This window comes from Atractosteus spatula, chromosome 22, assembly GCF_055471065.1.
Source record: "Atractosteus spatula isolate fAtrSpa1 chromosome 22, fAtrSpa1.hap1, whole genome shotgun sequence".
Taxonomy (NCBI): Eukaryota; Metazoa; Chordata; class Actinopteri; order Semionotiformes; family Lepisosteidae; genus Atractosteus; species Atractosteus spatula.
This window is the reverse complement of record NC_142727.1, coordinates 10,950,704-10,974,324: the sequence shown is the minus strand read 5'-3', so window position 1 is coordinate 10,974,324 and position 23,621 is coordinate 10,950,704. Positions and strand designations below refer to the sequence as shown.

The window sequence follows — 23,621 nt, the reverse complement described above, 5'->3', positions numbered from 1 at the left end:
AGCAAAGGCCAGGGGGAAATTTGGCCAGGATGCGGGGGTAACATCCCTACTCTTTTCAAGAAACACCCTGGGATGACCACAGAGAGTGAGGACCTCAGTTTTACACCTCATTCAAGGGATGGTGCCTTTTTACTGTATAGTGTCCCCGTCACGATACTGGGGCGTTAGGACCCACACAGACCACAGGGTGAGCGCCCCCTGCTAGCCCCACTAACACCTCTTCCAGCAGCAGCCTTAGGTTTTTTTTTTTTCTAGGGAGTCTCCCATCCAGGTACTGACCTGGCTCACACCTGCTGAGCTCCAGTGGGCTGCCAGTTGTGAGATGAAGGGTGATATGGCTGCTGGCCATATTATTATCACTAACGATAATGCAATATTATAAATATACTCTATCCCAGGTTGTCGGGTACAATCATTGGGAGAATTCCTAAAATACCCATTTTTCAACATGCAACTTTAAGTCCTAAAATTCACCCTCAAGACTAGGGTTCTCTCTTACCAAAAGTGCCAACATATGTTAATCCCTGTTTGAAGAGACAGATCTAAAAGGCATGTACACCACTGCCTTAGAATGGTATTATTCTGGTTTTGTTTCATCCTGACAGCATTACTAACACACTCGGCAGTCACATAACACTGCTAATCTAAATACAAGATACCACGCTTCTGTGGAATGAGAAAGGTACCATCGAAGTAGAAAAGAAATGCAAGAAACTGAAGCAATCAATATGAGCTTTAATAAAATTCTTAAAAATAATACATATAATGATTTTTTACAATTCTTATTTATAGAATTTTTGTATTTTTATTTTCTAAAGAGCCTATCTTGAAAGCATGTCACTGCTACATGAAAGGTGTAACTTTTTCTCTGCATTGTGCCTTCCCTTGCTTCTTTCCCAGTAAAGGCAAAAAAAAAAAAAAAAACCCCAAAAAACAAAAAGCAACATGAGCTTTAAACTACTGAAAAATAAAGTAAATTTGCATGTTTCAAGATTTCCTGCATCTACCCTAAAGCCACTTTTCTCAATATTAGAAGTAAAGTTCCAAAGCCTTCCGGTTCCATTCGCGCTGTGAAATCTGAACTCCTTCGTGAACTCTATAACTTCCTTGAAAGAAACCAAAAGGACACCTGTCAGTCTCTCCGTCCACCAGAATATCAGGCATCAGGAAAATCTTGGCCTTGTTATATATTCTTTCCAGAATCCTACGCCACTGCCCCTCAAATTGAAATGCTTGTAAAAGGGGGTCTTTCTGACAACACTCTATTGCATCCCATTAACTAAACCCGCCATTTAGTTCACACACAGTAAGATTTACTCCACTTTGATTTCTTAAAGGGCACTCAACACGAAATGAGGCTCCTGATGCTTTCTCTATGAAACGGGTTTCTTATAGGAGAATAGCTTTAATTCCCCTCCCCCCCTCGTTTTAAATCTGCATCCCAACAATATAAACTGTGTACTATTTCCTCATTTGATTCATCAGAAAGGGCAATTTAAAACATTGATGCCGGACCCGGCACAGTCACAGTGCATGTTCAAGGGTAGGTGTTGATAAGAGACTCCTTGGCTGATTGTATTACAGCAGGCAGAAGCATAAGAGAAGCGACTGGGACGCTAGCAACACAGGGTAAGTTATCAGAAATCATTAACATGTTACTAATGTTGTTATAAACAGGAATAACACATTATTTGACACTGTCAAACTTAGGGAAAGGGTCGAGGCATGAGTAAGCCTATAGTAAGGATTGGGGTTTAGCTACTACAGTACATAATGATTTTTACAGCAAATGTTAGTTGTTAGCACTGTGAGATGGGTTTTACCCCGGTCAGGAGGGTAACTGGTCTCACAGGACTCTGAATTCCTGATGGTTTTATTTATTGATTGACCGAGGTCATTGGGTTCGCCTAGTGAAGAAAAAAACATGACTGAACTCTGCGGTTTACACTGACAGAGCCCAGAAAGTCCAAAAAACCGAAACCTCGTGAACACATTTAAATCGCCAAAGCACCGCAAAAAAAAAACAGGATCAGGGAAATTCCCTTGCTTTTAAGAAAGACTCCCTGTGCCTCCGTTTAAGCACAAATGGAAGCCACAGCTTGCAATTCATCATACAATACAGAAATAACCATACATTCCAGTAACAATAACAGATTTCTAAACAAAAAATAATTGAAGACTGCTGCCTTACTCGGTTCCAACAGGCACAGAGCACACCAAAATAAATGGAAACAATGGATTCACATTTGCCTTAACGTTTTTTTGCAATACTCCCGGACTTTTGTATCACAAAGAAGGAGAACTCTGCTGCACTGCCGAAGCCCAGCTGTTAAGCATCTGAAATGGCCTGCCAGATTAAAAGGGCCACCAGTCTCTTTCAGGGTTTGTTACATCTGAAGATTCATGTAGATGTTCTGGTTTTTGCATGAATCCACCGTCTGCATGTTCGCACTTGACTGAGTCACTCCCCAAACCGGTCAGAAATCAGCACATTTTTGGAAGTAAAGGTGTTGGTTATGACTGAGACGGCCAAGGAAAACCTGCCGGAAATGTATGGATCTGACCGAAAGCAGACAGGCTGCCTTTAAAATTGAATTGAATCAACATATAGTAGATTGGATACCATGCTAAATATTTGCCTACCTGATCCGGAAATTGTATATATGCTATCAACAATACATGAAATATTTCTGTATTCTTTCCCTATACAATGTTTTATCTACAGCCTAAGCGGGGCCAAATAATATGCTACTGAATACAGTCAGCGTCATAGACATGTGAAGGTTGGTTTTGTGTGAAGGTCTCAATTGCTGTGCAGGTTACCTCAAAGAAAAACATGTGACAACACCAAGCTCCAGCTGCAAAAAAAAAGTATTCCGTGAGTTTAAACATCTTGACAGACTTTTCCCCACAGGCAATGCATGTCTGAACCTTAGGCTAGTGTTTAAAATAAAGGTATGCTTCAGTGATAATAATTCATTTGTTAAATGTCAGACTTTTGGCCCTCCAGAAGCAGATCCTTTCTAGCTAATAAACAATCGTTTTAGCCGTGTAAACCTATTCTTTTCAGCACTAAGCTCCAGTTGAACGCCTCTTTCTCCCGGAGCGTCCCTTACTAACCTGCATGAGGCATTTGGGCACAAACACGGATGTCTGAATCAAGAAATTACAGGCCAGCACCCTCCCACACCCCCATGTCCGGTTCTGAATTCCTTCCAGGTGGAAGGCTCCACATCCTGTCGGCGGGGATGATGTCAGAAGGCGAAAGTGAGCGCGTGCGGGAAGGCTGCAGCAGTGGGGGGCGGGATGCTGTAGTGTTTCTGAAGAGGGGCACGGCAGGCCGGTTGCCAGGCTACCCACTAGGCCCCATTTGCAGCCTCTCCTGTTTACGTTCCTCCAGCCACTGCCGGATCCTCTCCTTCAGCTCCTCGTTGGGCCGGATCTGGTCCATGGTGAGGGGGCTGCGGTTGAACGGATCCGTCTGGTCGCTGGAGGGAACACCACAAAGCGAAACTTGGGAAACGAAGCCAAATATTTTTCCCCCATTAAAGGAGAATGGCACCTTAAAATATATCACCGCGTGTCTTTTTTTCATTTTAAGCAGCACCGCTCCAGTGATCCAAAGAAAACATTGGGATAAAAGTGTTAAGCTATAACAAAAACCAAACATTTGCCTTCAGTTTGAAAATTTCCAAAGCTCAATTAGAAACTCAGACACACAGTCAGACACACATGTGAGCAGACCCACAGATACACAGAGGACAGACACGGATATGACCAGACACACACTCACTTGAAGCCGGTTTCCTGGGAGGTTTTTGCAAAAAGGAATAAGATCCCCTGACCAATAAACCGCGAGTAACCCAACAGGCAAGTTGTTCCTTCACCTTTTACACTGACTACTCTCTTACGAAAAAGCAAGCACACGTCAAACCAGGTGCACCGATCCTAGAAGCGAGCACGCCGGATTTCCGAGAGACACGGGCGGAGAGGCAGACCTCAGCAGGTGCCTGGCGATGGTGGGGCGGTCCACGGTCACGTGGGAAGAGGGCAATATGACGGGGTCCAGCATCAGGGTGCTCATGATGGGGTCCAGGAACTCATCGGGGGCGTCGTAGTACGTCTCCTCCTCCTGCTGCTGAATGTCAGCCAGGGACTGGGCACCACAAAACAGGGATACAGTCACAGGGTGAGTGGCTTCTCATAGCGGGCGGCAATAAAACCAGACTGGGCGCAAAGCATTGCCATCGTTAACGGGGCAGCCAAAGATCAGGATTTCAAAAACCGAAGTTATGCCGTTTGTTTTAAAGCCACAACTTGGGACAGTCATTCACCTGTCCCCACTTTTCTCTCCAGGCGCTTCACAAACGACCAACGGCATGGTCATTTTACAAGCTGGACCAAAGCACGAGCGAAAACACACGGCAGTTCCTGCTTTTGCCTCTGCCTAGTGTAAGGAATTGCCCAGTTCTCACTTACTAAATCGTCACAGGCATATACTAATGTCAGGGCAGGACAGTGGAGGCCCTCCTGGAGGATTCTGGGAGGAGCAGGACAGGCCAATATGGACGCAAGCCTCACTTTGTCTCCACCGACAAGCAGATCAGATCAACTCGCGCACTGGGCTCACCTTGATCTTGTCAGCCAGCAGGCTGAAGGCCACGATCATGCTGCCCGGTTTGTTGATCTTCTTCAGCACGCGGACGGTCTGGGCGAAGAGGGTGGGCGAGTACGAGCGTCCGTCCTTTGGGACCGTGGCGCAGAAATTGTCCTCGTCTCTGGGGGAGGACAGGAAAATAAAAGCTCGCGGCGTCATACCCAAGCTTTCCAGGCGGGGCGGTCGGAAAAACAATGGAGTTTATTTTAGAATGGAATCAAACACAAATTCAGCAGGATTGTCAAACGGTTTGGTTTCCTGCAGAAGCTACTCAGACACTGTGATGGGAAACAAGCGCTGACTGACTGAATAACAGGAAGAAAAAAAGGGCATCTTGTACATATTCCCATACTAGTCACAAAGAAAGAACAGGTGAACGCCCACAGCTGGGAGACATACCCAAGGTTGAGGTAGATGGTACAGATGTCCGAGACCAGTTGCTGGGGCTTGAAGTCGAACTCGCTGAAGTCCTTCACCTTCAGGGCGCCCATCTTGGGACCCACCAGGTGCTGGAGGAAGTTGTTGAGCATGAAGATGATCTTCTCGGCCAGGAGAGGGTGGACAAACAGGACCTTGATCTCTGAATCGTCCAGAAAGACAGAAAGGACAGAAGATAAAAAAAGGCAGATTCGCTATCTTCCAACATCCATAGTTGTTTGATGGGGGGGGGGGACGGGGACAATTTTTCAGATTGAAATTCAGATTGCTACAATTCTGTCACTCCTTTTTTAAAACGAAGAAACAGAACGTACGACTCTTACTCGGCTCAAGGGAAAAGGTTCTGCTGAAGTGGTACCATTTACAGTTTCACAGCTTTTATAAGAACTTGTATCACCTTTCCACTCCTTCTCCCCACCACCCCTCTCTCTCTCTCTCTCACCGGACGTGAGGAAGGCCAGCGTGCCGATGGTCTCGTTGGACATGATGTTGTGGAAGCGGGCCAGCTGTCCGAACATCTGGAGGCTGGACTCCTTCTCCCGCCGGGCGTCGGGGGTCAGGGCCTCCCACTCGCCCTGGTCCTTCTCGATCTGCAGCACCTTGATCTTGCTGAGGTACTGCAGGAAGGAGCCGAGCGAGGAAAGGAAACTAACTGGTCAATGACAAACACCGCTCGGTCAGCAGATGAAGAAGCCCGCCACCCCACATCCCTGCTACCTTCTTGCGTTCTTATATTATCCTACATTGTCTATTGTTTGGACATTTGCACTGTACTGTAATAAGGGTCTTATATATACTGTAATGTCTACATGTTCCACACTTCTGTACTGTACTGTGAGCACACAACACGTCTGTACTTTTTGTGTCTCCTCATCTTTTGTATATTGTCCAATGTAATTATGCCAGTAATGTTAATGCTCCTTTTGCACCTGTTTGAATTTTACTTTTGAGCAGGTTCCACATGTGCCAAGGTACAAATCCCTGTACCTGACACGTACTGGCGAATCAAAGTGATTTTGATTATATTTGATTTCAAAAATGGCATGAAGCAATTCCTTTTTTTCCAAATCAGGAATTAGTCGATGCTCCTCCAGCTTGCATGATCCATTCTTAATGGTCGCCTGAACCATGTGCATCGTTTTCAGATTGCAATGCCCCCAGCACTGAACGCAGCATGACGCCCCCTACTGCGGTCACTGCAATCCAGTAAGCCAAGACGCTCTCACTCACCTCAAACTGCACCACCAGTGCTCTGCAGTGTCTTAGGCTTTTGAAATAATGTTCCTACTGAAGCTGCCTAAGCTGTTTTGTTGTTTTTTTTCCTGCCCGTACAGCCTGGGTCTCCTACCTGGATGGCCTCATCCAGCAGGAAGATGGCGTCATTCATGAGCAGATTCAGGAAGCGCAGGAAGAGAGGGAGGTTCATAGCCTCCAGGTTCTCCGAGGCGTAGTCGGCCAAGCGCTGCACAAGACCAAACCTGATCAACTGACCGCCCAGACGTTCCTCAGCGTGTGAGCAAGTGCATGCTTCACCACGGAATAAAACGGCCTCTCAGCTCACACATTGCTTCCATTAAAAGCTCAAGATAATATGTATTTTCTTCCTCCTCCTCATCAAAATCTTAATAAGACTTACTAGTTATTTACCAGATCCATAACCTTCTAATTTAGCCATCAGATCTAGAGTTAATGTCACAACAATGCATTGAATTACTTTTGTCTTATGACCTCTGGGACAGAATGAAACTCTGCATCAGTGGCAAAGAAAAACAGGTTGTGTACAGCAAACACATCCTTGGGTATTTCTCCTGCAACCACAGCAGAGCAGGAAGTCACCCCTACACAGCGAAACAGGAAATGCGCGCAGAAAGTCCCTTTGCATGAGCTCTGCAAACGGGCGAAAATCATCTCTTATTTATCACCAGGTTCAATCCACCTGGTAAGAGAAGAGCATCGCTGCATTGTACCGCATCACATACTCCAGTCACCAGCAATAGTTTCAGATTTTGAAACGGTGGGAATTTTTTCTGAACGAAAAACGGTGTAGGGACATGGCTTGGGGGGGGGGGGGGGGTGTCTGTACCTTGATACTCTCCCTGTAGTTGTCCTGCTCCCACATGTATCGGAGGATGGGGTACATGGGCCGCCGATAGTTGAACTTCTGCTCAAATTGGTGGGGGTCCCCTAGACAGAAAGCAGCAAGAACAATGAAAAAACAGGCACTTGGAAGACAGCTTAGGGGGAAATGAAGGAGAACTGGCAGAACAAGGATACAGCCAGGACCTTCAAGAAAAAAACAAAACACCTCAGAGACCCGAGATGAACAGACTAAAATTGTCAACAACTGTATCACGAATGTGGGCAGGAAATGAACAAAAACAAGTTGTATCAGACGATTTGTTTTTTCTTTTGTTCAGCTCCTCCTTTTTAGCCGTTTTTCCTCCAGGAAAGAATGTAATGTACAGAAAGAATTACTGTATTTCGACGCAGGGACTTCACGGCAACAGTAAAACCACAAGGTTGAACTTCAGTAGTTTCGAGAGAGTATACTACAGAAAGACCAAGGAGTCCAAATCAGTTTTCGCCATTCCTAAGAGACACGTTGGACTGAGGTTTTTGTTCAAGGGGACTTTTGCTGTTGCTCCTGTTTACAGCTGGTTAATCAAGTAAAGAGATCATTTTCATTAGATCAATTTCAGTTTCCGCAAAAAGAAAAAACATGACCTCCACTCTCAGTTTCTTTTTCCAATTAGAAACACAACGCCTTTACAGAAGTAAAGTTTCTTTTAAAGAAGAAAGTGTTTCCTTCCACTGTTTGTTTTTTTTTAATCAAATGACACAGCTAGTGTGTCGTGAAAATCATTTTTCAAACCCGGCCCAGGGTGACTGAGAGTTCCTTCACCTGGGACAGGGGACTGGGGCAGGCTGGGGCATTATAGGGTAGAAACTGCCTGAGGAGTTACCAGTAAACTCGATGTCCACGAAAACGGCGATGAGGGCTTCGGCCAGCTGTGCGGCGTGGCGGTACGAGCAGAAGACCCTCTGGCGCTGGAACATGCTGGACTGGGTCGGACCGGGTGCCACGGGCTCCAGGTGGGGCATCACTGCCTCCAGAACTTCTGCCAGCTTGGCCCTTAGGTGTGGGTTCTTCATCCTGCCGGTGGGCACGCGAGAACTTCTCACACAGTGCCCACACCTCTGTCATCATCATCATATATCATAATAATATAATTCCTTACACTTATACAGCACTTTTCTGGACACTCCACTCAAAGTGCTTTACAGGTAATGAGGACTCCTCTCCACCACCACCAGTGTGCAGCCCCACCTGGATGATGCACCGGTACTCTCACCACACACCAGCTCTCAGTGGGGAGGACAGCAGAGTGATGAAGCCAGTTCATAGCTGGGGACATGACTAGCAAAGGCCAGGGGGAAATTTGGCCAGGATGCCGGGGTAACACCCCTACTCTTTTCAAGAATCGCCCTGGGATTTTTGATGAACACAGAGAGTCAGGACCTCAGTTTTACGTCTCACCCGAAGGACGGCGTCTTTTTTACAGTACAGTGTCCTCGTCACTATACTGGGGCAATAGGACCCACACAGACAGTAGAGTGAGCGCCCCCTACTGGTCCCACTAACACTTCCTCCAGCAGCAATCTTAGTTTTTCCCAGGAGGTCTCCCATCCAGGTGCTGACCAGGCGATATAGCTGCAGGGTGATATAGCTGTTGATATAGTGACTACCAACCCTGGTACATCCAAAAGGTTTAAAAACACACATAACACGGAAAATGTGAGAACTGTGATCATTAATTACATTAACAGTGGCTCAGGTGGAACAAAACCCAGGGATTTGAACTTAAACGTTCAAAAACTACGCTTAGCTCTCCTGAGTCTAGGGGTTTTCTTGACTGTACAATGCAAGCAGAACAGCACCCACTCACAGGCACTGTGCTACAGGATCTTCACACGCCCACAGTGGGTTTATCTTCACCTTGCAGGGATGCAGATTTACACCGCAGGTCCAAAGCGGAAGAGCTTTTAAGGAGGAGCTGCACTGCTATTTTTGTATTTCGGGGTTAGAAGGAATCAGCATTCTTGAGAGAATTTCAAACCACAACGAAAGTAAAATGGACACAACTTGTAAAACCTCTAATTTACATGACAAAATAGACTAAATTTCCAGGTATGCGCAGCACCACAATCTGCGGATCAGAGCGAGGCAACAAAATTTCAGATGACGTGATGCGGCCCTGTGACATTGTAAACAAAGAGGCTTGTGAAAACATCTCTTTTAATCCAATAGAAATATTGTGTGTATTTGACGGTTCTGCCGACAAGTACTACTTACTTGTTAACTTTGCATGCAGATCAGGTTGGAACATTTCTGCGGTGAAATGTCTGCTGCACAACCTGAACTTATTCTCTCATTCATCGCATTACATTAGTCTTTACAGTGACTAGTGAGCGGGAAGGGCCGCTTCTTGTCACAATTCGTGGGAACTCTCGCTCTCACCCATGGCGAGACCAGGGGTTTACGACGCCATGGTGACTTACAGTATTTTCACAAAGATCCCGATTTTGTGCTTAGTTTGGGATTTGTTCGATTTTTCTACAATGCCAAATAATTTATCTTGTTACCGAGACTTAATAAGCAGTCTGAGAAATTGGGACTGCAGTTCCCCTTTAAATTCAAGGACAGGAGGTACTTCTTTACTCCAAGGGTGGTGGGAGTGTGGAACAAGCTGTCCAGCCATGCTGTCGAAGCTGACGCCCAGGCGTGTTTAAAAGAAATGCTGAGATGCGACCCCCTACCTGTCCTCGCTGCCCATGAACACAGTGATGAAGTGCAGCACCTGCTCCAGGCACTCAGCCGACGTCTCCAGCACCTCGTCCGCGAAACGCCGCAGGAAGATGAAGAAGTCGCCCATGTTCTCCGCAAAGAATTCTGGGTTTTTTTGGAATACAAAATTGAAAGAATTCAATACATGTAAAAACAGATACAGTTCTGTAAGGCTAAAAAAAATAGCTGAGATGTTAAGACAAAAATAAAAACTCTTGCATTGTAGATTGGCGACAGCTCAGAGACTTGAACGGGCAGTACATAACTGAGAAGTAATCAGATCCCACTAACTGGCATCACTGTCATGAGCACTATGTTTCTCAGGGAAAATCAGCGAGGCCTCACAGAGACAGATTGCTCCCTTATCCATTATTGAGACTTTCTTCCTGATCTCCCAACCAATGTAAAACTAGGAACAAGTAATAGGTTAGTTCCATGCTGAAAAGAGAAGAAAGAAAACAGGTTTGAGCAAACTGAAGAGGGCTCCAACAGCTGAAACGTTGCATTTCTTGTCAGCCTGGAATAAACCTTTACTTGTTCCAATGTAAAACTAGCTTAGTGCAAACCTGGGTTATAGATGGGCTAAACCATATTATTACATTTCATTTTCCTTGTTCAAATACATTAAACATGGTCATGTATAACAATTACCTTACTGTGAATAAGAACAATCTTAGCATACCCCAGATTTTATTTTTGTTTTCCTACCAGTGACATTGGACAACAAGTGACGTCACCTGTTTATCTACACATTCCAGAACTACAGACAGAGGTGCTGGAATTTCTATGCTTGACCTCAGTACCTGCCCTTTAAACTATAATTAAAAAGTGTTAAACCGCCTTCTTTCTTCTATGAAATCGCAACCAGCACATAGAGTTTGTTAGTTACATTTATGTTAAAACATAAGAGATACACCCTGCTACAATCTCCCAGATAACACAGGTGCTCTTGTCAAAAATATTCCCATTGAAACCACTATCAGCTCATGGATCTGTCAGGGCAAAGCACTCGTCGGTTTGTAACCGTGCTTCACTGCAGCTGGGTGCAGTGTCACGTGGTTTGTGTGTTCATCTGGAGATCACAACTGGCAGCCCACTGAAGCTCAACAAGGTGTAAACCTGGCCAGTACCTGGTGTTAGAGGAAACAGTAGGAGGCACCCCTGCGGTCTGTGTGGGTCCTAATGCCCCGGTATAGTGACGGGGACACTACTGTAAAAATGGTGCCATCCTTCAGATGAGACGTAAAACCGAGGTCCTGATCCTGTGTGGTCATCAAAAATCCCAGGGCGTTTCTCGAAAAGAGTAGGGGTGTCACCCCGGCGTCCTGGCCAAATTTCCCATTGGCCCTTATCAATCATGGCCTCCTAATAATCCCCATCTATGAACTGGCTTCATCCCTCTGTTCTCCTCCCCACTAATAGCTGATGTGTGGTGAGCATAAGCCAGTACAATAGTTGCCATTGCATCATCCAGGTGGGGCTGCACACTGGTGGTGGTGGAGGGGGTCCCCATTACCTGTAAATCACTTTGGGTGGAGTGTCCAGAAAAGCGCTATATAAGTGTAAGCAATTGTTATAATACAATCAGTGCTGTTCTGAATACTGACAGCTGGCAGTCCTAAGTATTGACACACTTTGTGGTCCAGGGCTGAGGTGGCACATACCTGGCACATAACAGAGAAGGCTGTTGGTGACGGTTGGCAAGGGGAAGCTCAGCTCGACGTGCTCGGGGCCCACGTTGCCCAGGCCCAGCTGCACCAGCAGGGCGGCGGTAGAGGCCTGCAGGTTGAGGCAGCACTGCAGCATGGCGGGCTGTGTGGCGGCCGCCTTGGTGGACAGGTAGACCGTCATGAGGCGCTCAAACTGCTCGCGCAGCTGCTCGGCCCCGGGGCCGGGCCCCCGCTGGGCCTCCCGCCAGGAGCCCTGCAGCCGGTGCAGAGACTGGTTCATCTTCACCATCTGATCGTGGAGCCTGGGGAGACGGGGAGGCAGATCACGGCAGACAGCGTGAGCACCAGCTGCAGCGACAGGGGAAACATGCACGCCACTCTGCCACTTCCTTTCCAGACAGGAAGAGGTGTCTTAGCAATGATCCAGTAAGAACACAAGCAGGGCTGCAAACCAGAATCTGTAACCCAGGCAGAGATTTTACTAAGACATTTTCAGTGAAATGTATGCAATAACATCCAAGCAAAATAATCTTTGGGGTCATCCAAAGGCATGCCTGCATACTCAACCGCTTAAAAATGCAAACCTGCCACTGCAATTTTTGGTTAAATATAAAAACCAATGAAAAAGGAACCAAAAAAGAGGAGGTCACCTGGCGCATCGAACTCATTAGGTTGCTAGTGCTTAATTGATCCCGAGATCTGTTCCACCTGTTTGTGGAGTGAAGCCAGGGTATAGGCTTCAATCATATGGCTTGATGGATGGGGCAGCTTGCTCCACACTCTCACAGTAACAATAGCTGAGTCAGATCGCTTTCAAATGCTTAGGTACTTTTTCTTACACATGAGAAAAAAAAGGAAAGCGGGGCCCTGAGTTATCACAGAGGGTTTGTAAGCGCCAAAGGGTTATAGTTCTGAATACAAACTGTACCCAGTTGGCCAACGTGACAGGAAGGGCCACTCGGCACGGGCGTTTCAGCCAAACAGCACCGGCACGTACCTGTGGAAGCCCAGGTGAAGGGCCGACTGAGTGAGAATGAGGTTCTCGGTCAGCAGGTTGTAAGACTGGGGGAACTCTACCACCTGCTGGGGGTCAGCTGGGATAAGACAAGTCTCTTTATCCAGACCTGCCAAGGCAACAGGAAGAAAACACACGACGGAGGGAGATTTGAAACATTTTGAGCTCAAGGGATTAGTAATGCCTGAGGTTCTGCACCAGCCAATATTGTTGTTTTCTTATTTTCTGACACCACCTGACACAAAATTGTTTTGCCAGACCCACCCGATGTTGTTCGCATCCTGGCTCACAGCTACAAACCCTGTGGCCGCACACGGGGGAGAATGAGGAAGTGTAGGGTGACTCCTCCCAAGTGCACACAATCCAGCCATTTAAGTTTTAGCATACAATATTGTCTAGTAGTGCCAATTCTTGATCAAAGAGACGGTAAAGACTAAATTAATGAGTGAACCGCACACTTAGTATCTCTTCAGCTGGTCAGACAGTAGCAAAGGTCCTACTCTTGACTCAGACAGCAGCGAACTCTCTTAGCTACTCTGGAGTCAGTCAGACAGTAGCAAACTGTCGTAGCTACTCACGACTCAGTCAGACAGCAGCGAACTCTCGTAGCTACTCTGGACTCTGTCAGACAGCAGCGAACTGTCGTAGCTACTCTGGACTCCGTTAGACAGCAGCGAACTCTCGTAGCTACTCTGGACTCAGTCAGACAGCAGAGAACTGTCTTAGTACCATAAGTTGGTCACATAGAATCTTAATGCCTTAACAACCCTTTAAGTCATGCTTATAGTACCACACATGTCAGGTGTAGCACACATCAGTTCAGTGAACTCTACAATCATGCAATACAAGCTATTATCGGCGTCCTGGCCTGACCTCGGGCGTGCACATTCCGATTCCGACGCTCCTCTTCGCTCAGTTCCTTCAGGGCGCAGTAGGTGGGGTTAAAGGTCAGCAGCTTGGCGGAGCGCGGTCGGCAGAAGGGCTGGCACAGCTTGAGCAGGGCAGCCCCCAGGTTCAGGAAGAAGGCGTCCGAGGCGTACATCTGGAAGAAGATCTCCGGCATCTGATTGGCCCAGATCTTGGCGCGCCCGCTGTTAGCCTGCAGGCAGCCGCCCAGCCAGGAGAGCAGCAGGTGGCGCATCTCGGTGGACTGCTGCAGCAGGTTCTTCAGGATCTGGTGGAGCTTGTCGTGGAACTGGCTCATGAACTGCAGGGAGCCAGAGCAGAGAGAGGGCCGCAGGAGTCAGGGGTGTCCTTTGAGCGCACTTTGAACCAGGAAGAAATCACAGCCTGGTCCCATGCGAAACCTCATCACGGATTGCTCGGAAAACGAGCACTTTCACGAATGAAAGAAGTACGTCTTTTTCGTTTGCAATGTTCAGCCACAGTTCGAGACTCCTCGGCCAGATACTATGTTTCCCTACAATACTACGCAGGCACAGACAGATACAGAGCTCGTCTCACCTGGTGTATATTGGACTCTTGCACCTTCATCTCTTGTGGGCTGGAGCGCGAGGGGCTGAGGAAGAACCCATGGTTCTCCACCACTCCGGGGGTCTTCAGCAGGCAGGAGATGTTCAGCACCGCCCCCAGCAGGGTCTTCTGGTACTGCAGCCCATTGTTGGGGTCTTTGGGCTGGATGTGCTCAACCAATACCTGGAACAAGAAAGAAAGCGAGATTGTGGTTGAGCTGCTTCATGATCATGCCACTTAACACAGAGAGAAACTCCAGGGCAGCTGGATTGTTCCTCCTGCAGGGTGAAGCAAGGTGTTAGGATCTTGAAGAAAGCTGAAACCTGGTTATTTCTCAAACAGTGTCTTGCACGGAACAACCGTCTTCCAGCATCTCAATTTCTAGACTAGCAATTCTATTTCTCCTCTCAGAAAATACTCTTTTTAAGCAGATTCAATATATATGTGGTATAAAATATGGCACAATCTTATAATTATTTGAGCACGTCTAACAATGTTCTACTAATAATTCTATCACAGGAGAAATAGTTTTTCAACAGAATGTGCCCAGAAAACTCATTAAAAACAAGAATTTTATAAATGCCCTTTTAAATTACTCTGAACTGAAGCCCGGCCCTTGAGGTCTTTGCTATGCACCTACAGTATGTGTGCTGCTATAAACGCCCTCACTGTCTCGGCCTGTGCTGGTGGCAGCGACACCCGACCTTTGCAATGTCCCTCTGGCGGCTGAAGTACAGCAGCACTTCCATGTAGGAGTAGAGCAGCAGCTGGCACAGCTCCAGGTCCTTTATTCGACCGTGCAGGATGTCCAACACCGGCACCATCACTTCCCCGAAGGTGCGCACCTCCTGATCGGCCACCAGGGCGGCGATAACCTCCTCCACAAACTCCACCACTTCATCCAGCTCTGAGGATACAGAAGGGGGGATGCATGAGGTCGCCCGCGGAGCTGAGGGCAGAGCCCCGCTCTTCGGCAGAAAACAAAGCATTCTGCACGGGTCATCTAAACACTGCAAATTCAGAAAACAGCAAGTTCTTACGCCACAGTGCATGATCGAGGCAGTCCCGTTTTGAAAAGCTGCCTCCAATTCCGTAAAATAATAACACAACACCCCTCCAATCAGGTCCCCCCCCCACCCTCAGGGTCCTGGGAACTCACGTGCTCCGCTCACGCCTTCCAACAGCAGGTCCAGCAGCTGCTCGTAGATGTTCTGGCTGACGTACATCTCTGGGGTAAGCAGGACAGTGCGGGCGTTGGACACGGTCAGGTTCTTGCAGCGCACGGCGTACGACAGCAGCTTCTCTGGCACTTTGGTGACCTGGGGGACAACAAGTGCGGGACGCGGTTGGACGTTTGGACAGTGAGCACCCGTCAGAGAGGTGCGAAGGGGAACTGCAACGCTATTTTTCTAGAAAGAATCCACGCAAAATGTACACAGTAACTTGGAAAACCTCCGACCACAAACTAGACTACATTTCCAGGAATGCGCCATGTTCCGCAATTCAGGCCGAGGCAACCCAATTTCCCATGATGTGTTGCGGCTCTGTGACATTGTAAACAAGCAGGCCTTGCGAATACATCTTTCTTGATCCAATAGAAATATTGCTCTCGACTTCAAGATGGTTCTGCCGACAAATACTACTTACTTGTTAACTTTGCAATGCAGAGCAAGTTGGAACATGACTGCAGTGAAACGTCTGCTGCCCAACCTGAACTTATTCTCTCGTACGTCACGTTACATTAGTCTTTACAGCGACTAGTGAGCAGGAAGGGCCGCTTCGTGTCGCTATACGTGCGAACTCTCGCTCTCGTCCGTGGCGAGACCAGGGGTTTGCGACAACACGGCGATTTATAGTGCTTTCACAAAATTCATGGTATTTTGTGCTTAATTTGAAATTTGTAAAAAAATTTCTATACCATCAATGAATTTTAATTGTTACTGAAATGTAATAACTGATTTGAGAAATCGGGACTGAGTAGAAAACATGGTTTTTCTCCCCTCTCATCATTTCGTCCCTGGATTGATTATCACCCCTGAATCCAGTGCTTTTATCCTGGACTCATGTGGCACACTTAAGTGTCCCTTTCATCCACCCATTTCCTAACCACTTTATCCAATACATGGTTACTGGGGACGCTGGAGCCTAACCTGACAAGCAGCGGTGCCAGTCCATCTTAGGGCCCTTACATTCACACCAGGGCCAGTTTTCCCAGAAGCCAGTTAACCTACCAGCATATCTTTGGACTGTGGGAGGAAACCGGAGCTCCCAGAGGAAACCCAGGAGAACATACAGACTCCACCCAAACAGCACCCCAGGGATTAAACCCAGGGCCCCAGCACTGCAAGGCAGCAATGCTCACCCCTGGGCCACCACCCCACTCCCTCACTAAGGGCGTCTGCAACTCGTAGCATTTCCTGCTAGGATATAATTCTCTGATTACATTTATGTATTCGAAAAGTTGAGAATATGTTTTTTTCCTCTTGCACTGCACTGAAACTAACCTCCTGGAGCTGCTTAGCTCCTCTGAGTCAGCTTCTCAGGAATGGCGGTAAGGTGGGACTCAGATAAGCGACCTTTCCCACACCAAACCAGAGCCGCCGTCAAGTGGGCTCGATCCCGACACCTCCTCCCCACTGCGAGACGACCTGCCTGGCCCAGGCCTGGAAACCTCCTTCTCCCCGGCCCCCCGTCCTACCTCCTCCTTGGCTCTCTGATAGCAGGCGTAGAGGTAGGGCACCGCACACTTCTCTCCAGCGTCACGGTCCGCCGACATGTTCACCGCGCTGGAGGAGGTCATGAAGATCAGGTGGTTTCCTGGCTCTGGCAACAGGAGCCGGTTAAACAGGGCCTGCAGTGGAGAGAGGAGCAGACAGAAATCCCAGGAATGGGTGCGCAGTATAAAATAACTGGATGTTAGGGAATGAATACAGCACAAGTGACCCACTGACTCTTCATTTTTCCTTCTGTTTAATTTACGGTGTCTTCCCGTGTGTCCTTGTGTCCTGCTGGTATTCATCTCTGTGGCAGGGTGCCCGGTTTGTGTATATTCTTCTTGCGTCTGGTTTTGTTTCGGGCGATATGCTTTAAAATTACAGGTCTGGCTCTTACACCAACAGGAATCAGACCATAGGACAGCGAGCAGAGCCACTCTGCGTTTAAAGTGACATCCTGCGGCCGGTGGGCTGAAGGAACTCCACGTTCTTGGTTTTTGAACATAGAAGTATTAAAAATCCTTCAGATCAAACAGTCAAGCAGATACCAGAGGACACAAGTGGACACCACGTGCCTTTAAAAAAAACTGAGACTCTCCTTTACCCCAAGGGTGGTGGGGGTATGGCACAGGCTGCCCAGCCGTGTCGTTGAAGCCAACATCCTGGCTTCTTTCCAGAAGAGGCTGGATGAGATCCTTGGATCAAAACCTCCAAATGGGCCAGATGGGCCACCAGTGGTTTGTAACTATTCGCATGTTCTAATATAGTTCATCTTGCCTGGTCATTAAGAAAGTTCTCCTGTGTATGTGTTTTACATGGCACAGTGCACCACATATAATTCGGGATGCCTATTTTGTATAAGTGCCATGTCAATGCCCGTGTGTGTGTGTGAGAGGTGTTATACAACATAGGGCCCAGAGTATCTAGAGATACATGAATGCATGTCTCTACCAGAGCACTCTCCCACCTGCTCAATGTTGTCCATGTCCAGCCAGTCCTGTCCATCCAGGTCTGCAGCCATCTCCTCCAGATAGACGCATCGCGCTGGTATCCCGTTCCCCCCCCGCAGGCTGGGGTCACCTGCACAGCCGCACACAGACAGGGGCTGAGGCTACTCGCTCACCCAGAGAGAGAGCAGAGACAAACTCAGACCCTACTGCTTCCCTTCTAACACGCAGGGCAAGACCAGGGTCACTGGAGCCTGGTCAGATGAGCGGGCTCTTCCTTGCAATTGTATTGCATTCAAAATTCATTGAATGATCTTGGGGAGCAAGACTGATCACATTATTTAGGGGTCAGCTAAGGGCGGGTGCACCGACGTCATGCAACATGACGGACTGGAAGAGTCCGTATCATCTAATGCAGCTCCCGAGAAGCTGGATTTGACTGCTCTGATCAAAGGGAACCGAGACCGAAGCTCCCAGGAAACGGTGCCGAACACGGACTTTGCCGAGGTCTAGAAAATAATTCATATTCCTCACTTTAGAAGCCTAGTAAATGACACCTAAAGCGCTGCAACAGCCTGTTTTAGAAAGGCTGTTTAACACTGGCATCATGAAAACGAGGCATCGGGTTTCGGACTGATCAATCTGGGCACACAGGTGCCTGAGATAGTCGGTAACCCAGCTGCAGCTGAAAACGTTTTCCCCTGTTTTATTAAGGAATTAAACAGCGCTTCCATCATGAAGGTGCCGCAGATGAAACAAGCACGTCAGCAGGGCTCCTGCCTGCGCCAGGATTGATGGCATGTGCTGCAGCACAGCGCACCGCCACCCAGAGAGGGGGAGAGCGAGGCCACGGGGTTTAATAAGAAGGTATAAAGCCGGTGAAGGCTGGATCCCAGTTTGTGCTTCAGGAGCACAGCTGTTCTCTAAAGGCGGTAATGATATGATGGCAGATCCGCTCGGCTGAGTCAGACAGCCCCTGCCTTCCCTTCAGTGTAACGAGGATAAGTCATTCCACCTGGCATGAGCGTCAGAGCACCAACAAGGGCCGAGCAAGCGTTCTATCAGTGAGCAGCGATTACCCAGGTGAGAGCTCCCTGCTGGAAACAAAGCGCTCTCTGTCTTCGAGGCCAGCAGTACCCGCGCCGGGCTGCACCTGGGCGCTAGGGAGGGGGGGCACTCACTGTTGTCCAGCGTGATGAGGAAGATCCTCTGGATCATGTGGTTGACGTTGAGCTGCTGGCAGAGCTCCTGCTGGGAGCGGAAGGAGCGGCTGATCTCGGCCAGCGAGTCGTCATTGTCGTCGATGCTGTCCGACACCGAGTTCTCCGACTCCTCCGTGCTCTCCCCCGAGTCGTCCACTGAAACAGGGCAGCGCGGGCCGGGCGGTCACTCCCCGCTAGAGCGCGCGCACACGGTCACTCCTGCGATCACTCCCCGCTACAGCACGCACACACGGTCACTCCTGCGATCACTCCCCACTAGAGCGCGCACACACAGTCACTCCTGCGATCACTCCCCACTAGAGCGCGCACACACAGTCACTCCTGCGATCACTCCCCACTAGAGCGCGCACACACAGTCACTCCTGCGATCACTCCCCGCTACAGCACGCCCACACAGTCATTCTTGCAATCACTCCTGCGGTCACTCCCGGCTAGAGCACGTACACACGGTCACTCCTGCGATCACTCCCCACTACAGCACGCACACACGGTCACTCCTGCGATCACTCCCCACTAGAGCGCGCACACACAGTTACTCCTGCGATCACTCCCCGCTACAGCACGCCCACACAGTCATTCTTGCAATCACTCCTGCGGTCACTCCCGGCTAGAGCACGTACACACGGTCACTCCTGCGATCACTCCCCACTACAGCACGCACACATGGTCACTCCTACGGACACTCCTGCAATCACACCCCATAACATGCACGCACATACTAATTTGTTCCTGTGTGTTCCTCTGGGGACTGTTTGGGCACTTTAGAATTTGTGATAAGATATCACTTGATTTACAATAAAAGTAATTTATGACTGTGCCCATACTGTCTGCTCGTCTGGAGCAAGACTGGAGCTCGTCTGTATGAGTAAGCACTGGTGTATGGGAACTGTGTACGCCAGGTAATACCGTCCAAACACGCATCAGGGCACTGCCAGTAACAGCAATGGGGATGGGACTCACGTGGAGGCTGTGTGTGCTCCTGCAGCTGTTTCTGTCCAGATGCAAACTGTCTGGCATCGGCCACGGAGCTGAAGAGAGCGGCAAAGGGGTTTCGGGAGAAGCTCTGGTTGTTATTGCCCTGGTCGGTCATTTCACTGGGGCAGCAACTCCATCCACAGGCACTGCCCAGCAGCCTGTGTACAAACAAACAACCCTCGTGACACCGTGCACAAACACATATTCCTCGTGACACTGCGCACAAACACATATTCCTCGTGACACCGCGCACAAACACATAACCCTTGTGATACTGCGCACAAACACATAACCCTCGTGACACCGCGCACAAACACATAACCCTTGTGATACTGCGTACAAATACATAACCCTTGTGATACTGCGCACAAACACATAGCCCTCGCGACACTGTGCTCAAATACATAACCCTTGTGATACTGCGCACAAACACATAACCCTTGTGACACTGTGCACAAACAGACAATCCTCGAGACACTGCGTACAAACACACTGCAGTGACAGTTCCCACCACTGACTGAGAAGTAACTCACTCACACCCCACTGCACTGGCTGACACAATCAATGAACTAACCCAGCTGACTCTTAGCTTGCACATGTACACAAATACTCCAAGGCTCAGAATACTGACACACAGGCACACACAGACTCCACTGTGTCACACTTCACCTTTCTAAATCAATCAGCACCTGTACATAAGCAAGGAGACCTGCGCTCACCAGAGAGGCTGGGTACTGCACAACACAGCCACACAGACAGGGGACGCGTGGTCTTCTTCCCGTACCCCACTGTATGAGAACACTGAACTCTGCACCACTGCAGCACACCATGACTGCCAGGGAACAGTCTAGGTAGAAATGGAACTAATAATTTCTTACCTCTGTCGATGTGCTGCCAAGACACAAAAGCCTATTCATTTGCTTGAGCATAATAACAGGGCTGGTGGGGCTTTCTCCTGCAATGTGACTGAGACTCAGAATGTAAAAAAAAAAAGGTGTTCTCTGGCACCTGGGGCACCCTGCCAAACTGGAGCAATATCTAAAGGCCAGGGAGCTGTCCTGAGCACTGGCTATTGCTGCAGAAAGCTAATTGGTTTCTTATGAGTCCCCTCCACCATCGGGAGAGGTCCAGCCCTGCTCTGTGTCTACAGTGCAGTTAGATCAGACCTGGGGGTCACAGTGACAAAGCATCTCAAGTAGATTCCTCTCAGCCTAGACAATGACGATGCATTCTCCACAGTGACATGCCGCACCCTCCAAAATCAATGCGAACCAAAAAGAGTAAAAGGCGAACTCTTAAAGGAAAGATCTTTTTCCCCAGCAGGTAACTCACAGCAAGTCAGCCGAGACTGTGCACAGCCACAGACCGACCACGTCAAGCTACACTGGAAACAAGGGCACAGGGACGCTATCGTCATATTCCTCTTAATGCCCAGCCTCTGAGCAGCACACGGTAGGTAATCCAAGTTACCTACTGCATTCATGTTCTCTAGACTGCTGCCTCAGCATAGTCTCCTCCCATGTCAGTGTAATTACACGAGCCACAACTGTGATGAAGGTAGTCTGCTCTTCACAACAACTTTGACATGATGATGATGATACCACTGCTGGGATGCTGCTCATTTGTCTCCTCCAGACTGTTAAAAGCCCCTTTCTCGACGTTCGCTGTTCACAGTTGAATATTCTTAGAAGCTGTGACTTCTAATAAAAACACCTGCAGCTGCCACGATTCCCTCTTTGAGTAAGCACCTGTGTTCTCCTCCCCGAGTGAAAAACACTGCCTGAAACTCTCTAAAACAGGGGCCTGCCGCGCTCTTGATTTTGTCCTCTCACTTAGCTCTCAGCTGCTTAAATTATTTCATTAACAGCATGATTGTTAAGACTTCTAACTACGCCTGAAGGTGTCATATAGGTAACTGCACGTTTCCTAAAGTGTGTTTTTTTTTTTTTTTAGGGATCAACTGTATAAGACCTAAAGAAAAACCTTTTAGATGTCACAGTAAACTGTGACCCTGAACTGGATAAAGTGGTTATCGAAAGTCAAGTGGTGTCTAATTAAGATAATAACCAGGTCTGCTGTTTACTACACTATGTAGGTTGAACCACAAACCAGCAGACACGGTTCCCTCCAGCAAATGAGTCTGACAGCCCTTCTCTAATGTCTGTCCCTGAACTTCTGTTACCTGTTATTAGATACAGTAGACTGGCACAATCACACAGCAGCACCACCATGTTTAATACATAAATCAAAAACAGTGCCCATGGCAGAGGACTGAACCCGGCCATGAGCTCGTTTTGTAAGATTACGACGTTATGTAACTGTAACACCACTAAATTCATAAAAGATGTACGCACTTTAAAGTTATTAAAAATAAATGTTTCCAAGATAATTTTGAAGGTCATTCACATTCATTTAGTTGGAAAGCACATTTAAAAATAGGAAGAATACCGAAGTCCTATTTATTTGTCTTATTTGTGCATAAACGTCCACACATTATCACCTATACTAATGCAGGGTTTTTAAATAACTATTTCGTCGATCAATTACATCGATAGCGCAATGTTTAATAAACACTACATCATTGCAATATTGATGTGAATAACTGATCTTTATCCTCCTCATGATGAAGACGTCGCGATCTCAACTCTGACACTGTCCGGATAATACACCCCAGTGAAACTGACAAAGCTTTAAATAAGTTAATTAGGGTACGCACTACACAAACGGAATTCAGTTTCAGTGTCGTTGCATCTGATGAAATGCACTACTACAACATAACACAAACACAATTTGTCTTCTTTTTTTTCTAATCGATGGTGAATAACAACTTAAAACTGAAGCTCATAAAAAACAGGAGTAATTAGGAGATGAAAAGGTTGCAGAATCATTTAGCGTTGTGATGTTTACAGTGAAGTAACTTTCAACGACTCCTTTTGCGATGTAAATTTGGATTTATCCCGCAAACATAGCTTTAAGCACATTAAAACATATGGCGAGTTGACAGGTGCTGTGGATTTTAAAGTTGAACGTGGCATTACGTTACAGTTTAATCAAAAGTGACCGTCAAAACATAACAACTATAACAAAAACATGTGTACACTAACCGATTACATAACATATAATTGCCTCCTTATCAGTAAAGTTTAGATTATTGACCTTAAGATCGATGACAGTAGAGGGAAATGCAGTTCTGCACATCCAGCGACACGTTACCAGCAGAATCCACCGGGCATAAAAACATTAAGATCACTATTTACCAGTTTTATGATCTTCTTCTTGTAATACTGAAATGGCCCACCTTGCCCAAAAAGACGATCGCCTTACCTGGCCACCTTTTTTTTGCTCTCTCTAGTAATCACACCGTATTTGCCTTTTCCTTTGGTACTACACAAGGACCCTCAGTTCCTCGATCAACAGAAATGAGTAAAACGTCATCAGTATGAGACGGCAGGAGCTGAAGTGTCTTAAAGGGAAAGACTACAGGAGGGCGGTGGAATATAGGTACGCCGAATGAAAAGCGGTTTCACCAAGAACAGAGAGTGCTGGAGTACCTCGAAAACATATTGGGTTACTTGTGTATCTTTTATTGAATGTGGAATCTAAAGTTGTTGTTTTTTTCGGGCAAGGGAAGACCTTTTTAAAGCAGCTCCGTCCGTAAGAACC

At 47.6% G+C, this 23,621-nt stretch overlaps 1 protein-coding gene across 1 annotated transcript; it reads right to left on the bottom strand.

Annotated features, from left to right (window-relative positions):
* Positions 1-718: 718 nt before the first annotated feature.
* On the bottom strand, positions 719-23,370 carry ube4a (ubiquitination factor E4A (UFD2 homolog, yeast)). The gene is made up of 20 exons (XM_088939992.1): positions 23,283-23,370; positions 19,944-20,116; positions 18,942-19,118; positions 17,781-17,893; positions 16,798-16,950; positions 15,259-15,418; positions 14,804-15,006; positions 14,091-14,282; positions 13,500-13,833; positions 12,609-12,735; positions 11,606-11,913; positions 9,914-10,046; positions 8,059-8,249; positions 7,179-7,279; positions 6,444-6,557; positions 5,538-5,712; positions 5,057-5,237; positions 4,631-4,778; positions 3,999-4,156; positions 719-3,488 (listed from the first exon to the last, which is right to left on the bottom strand). Exons 2-20 carry the CDS (start codon positions 20,071-20,073, stop codon positions 3,353-3,355), a joined length of 3,234 nt encoding a protein of 1,077 aa, XP_088796118.1. The 5' UTR covers positions 20,074-20,116; positions 23,283-23,370; the 3' UTR covers positions 719-3,352.
* Between the last annotated feature and the right edge of the window lie 251 nt (positions 23,371-23,621).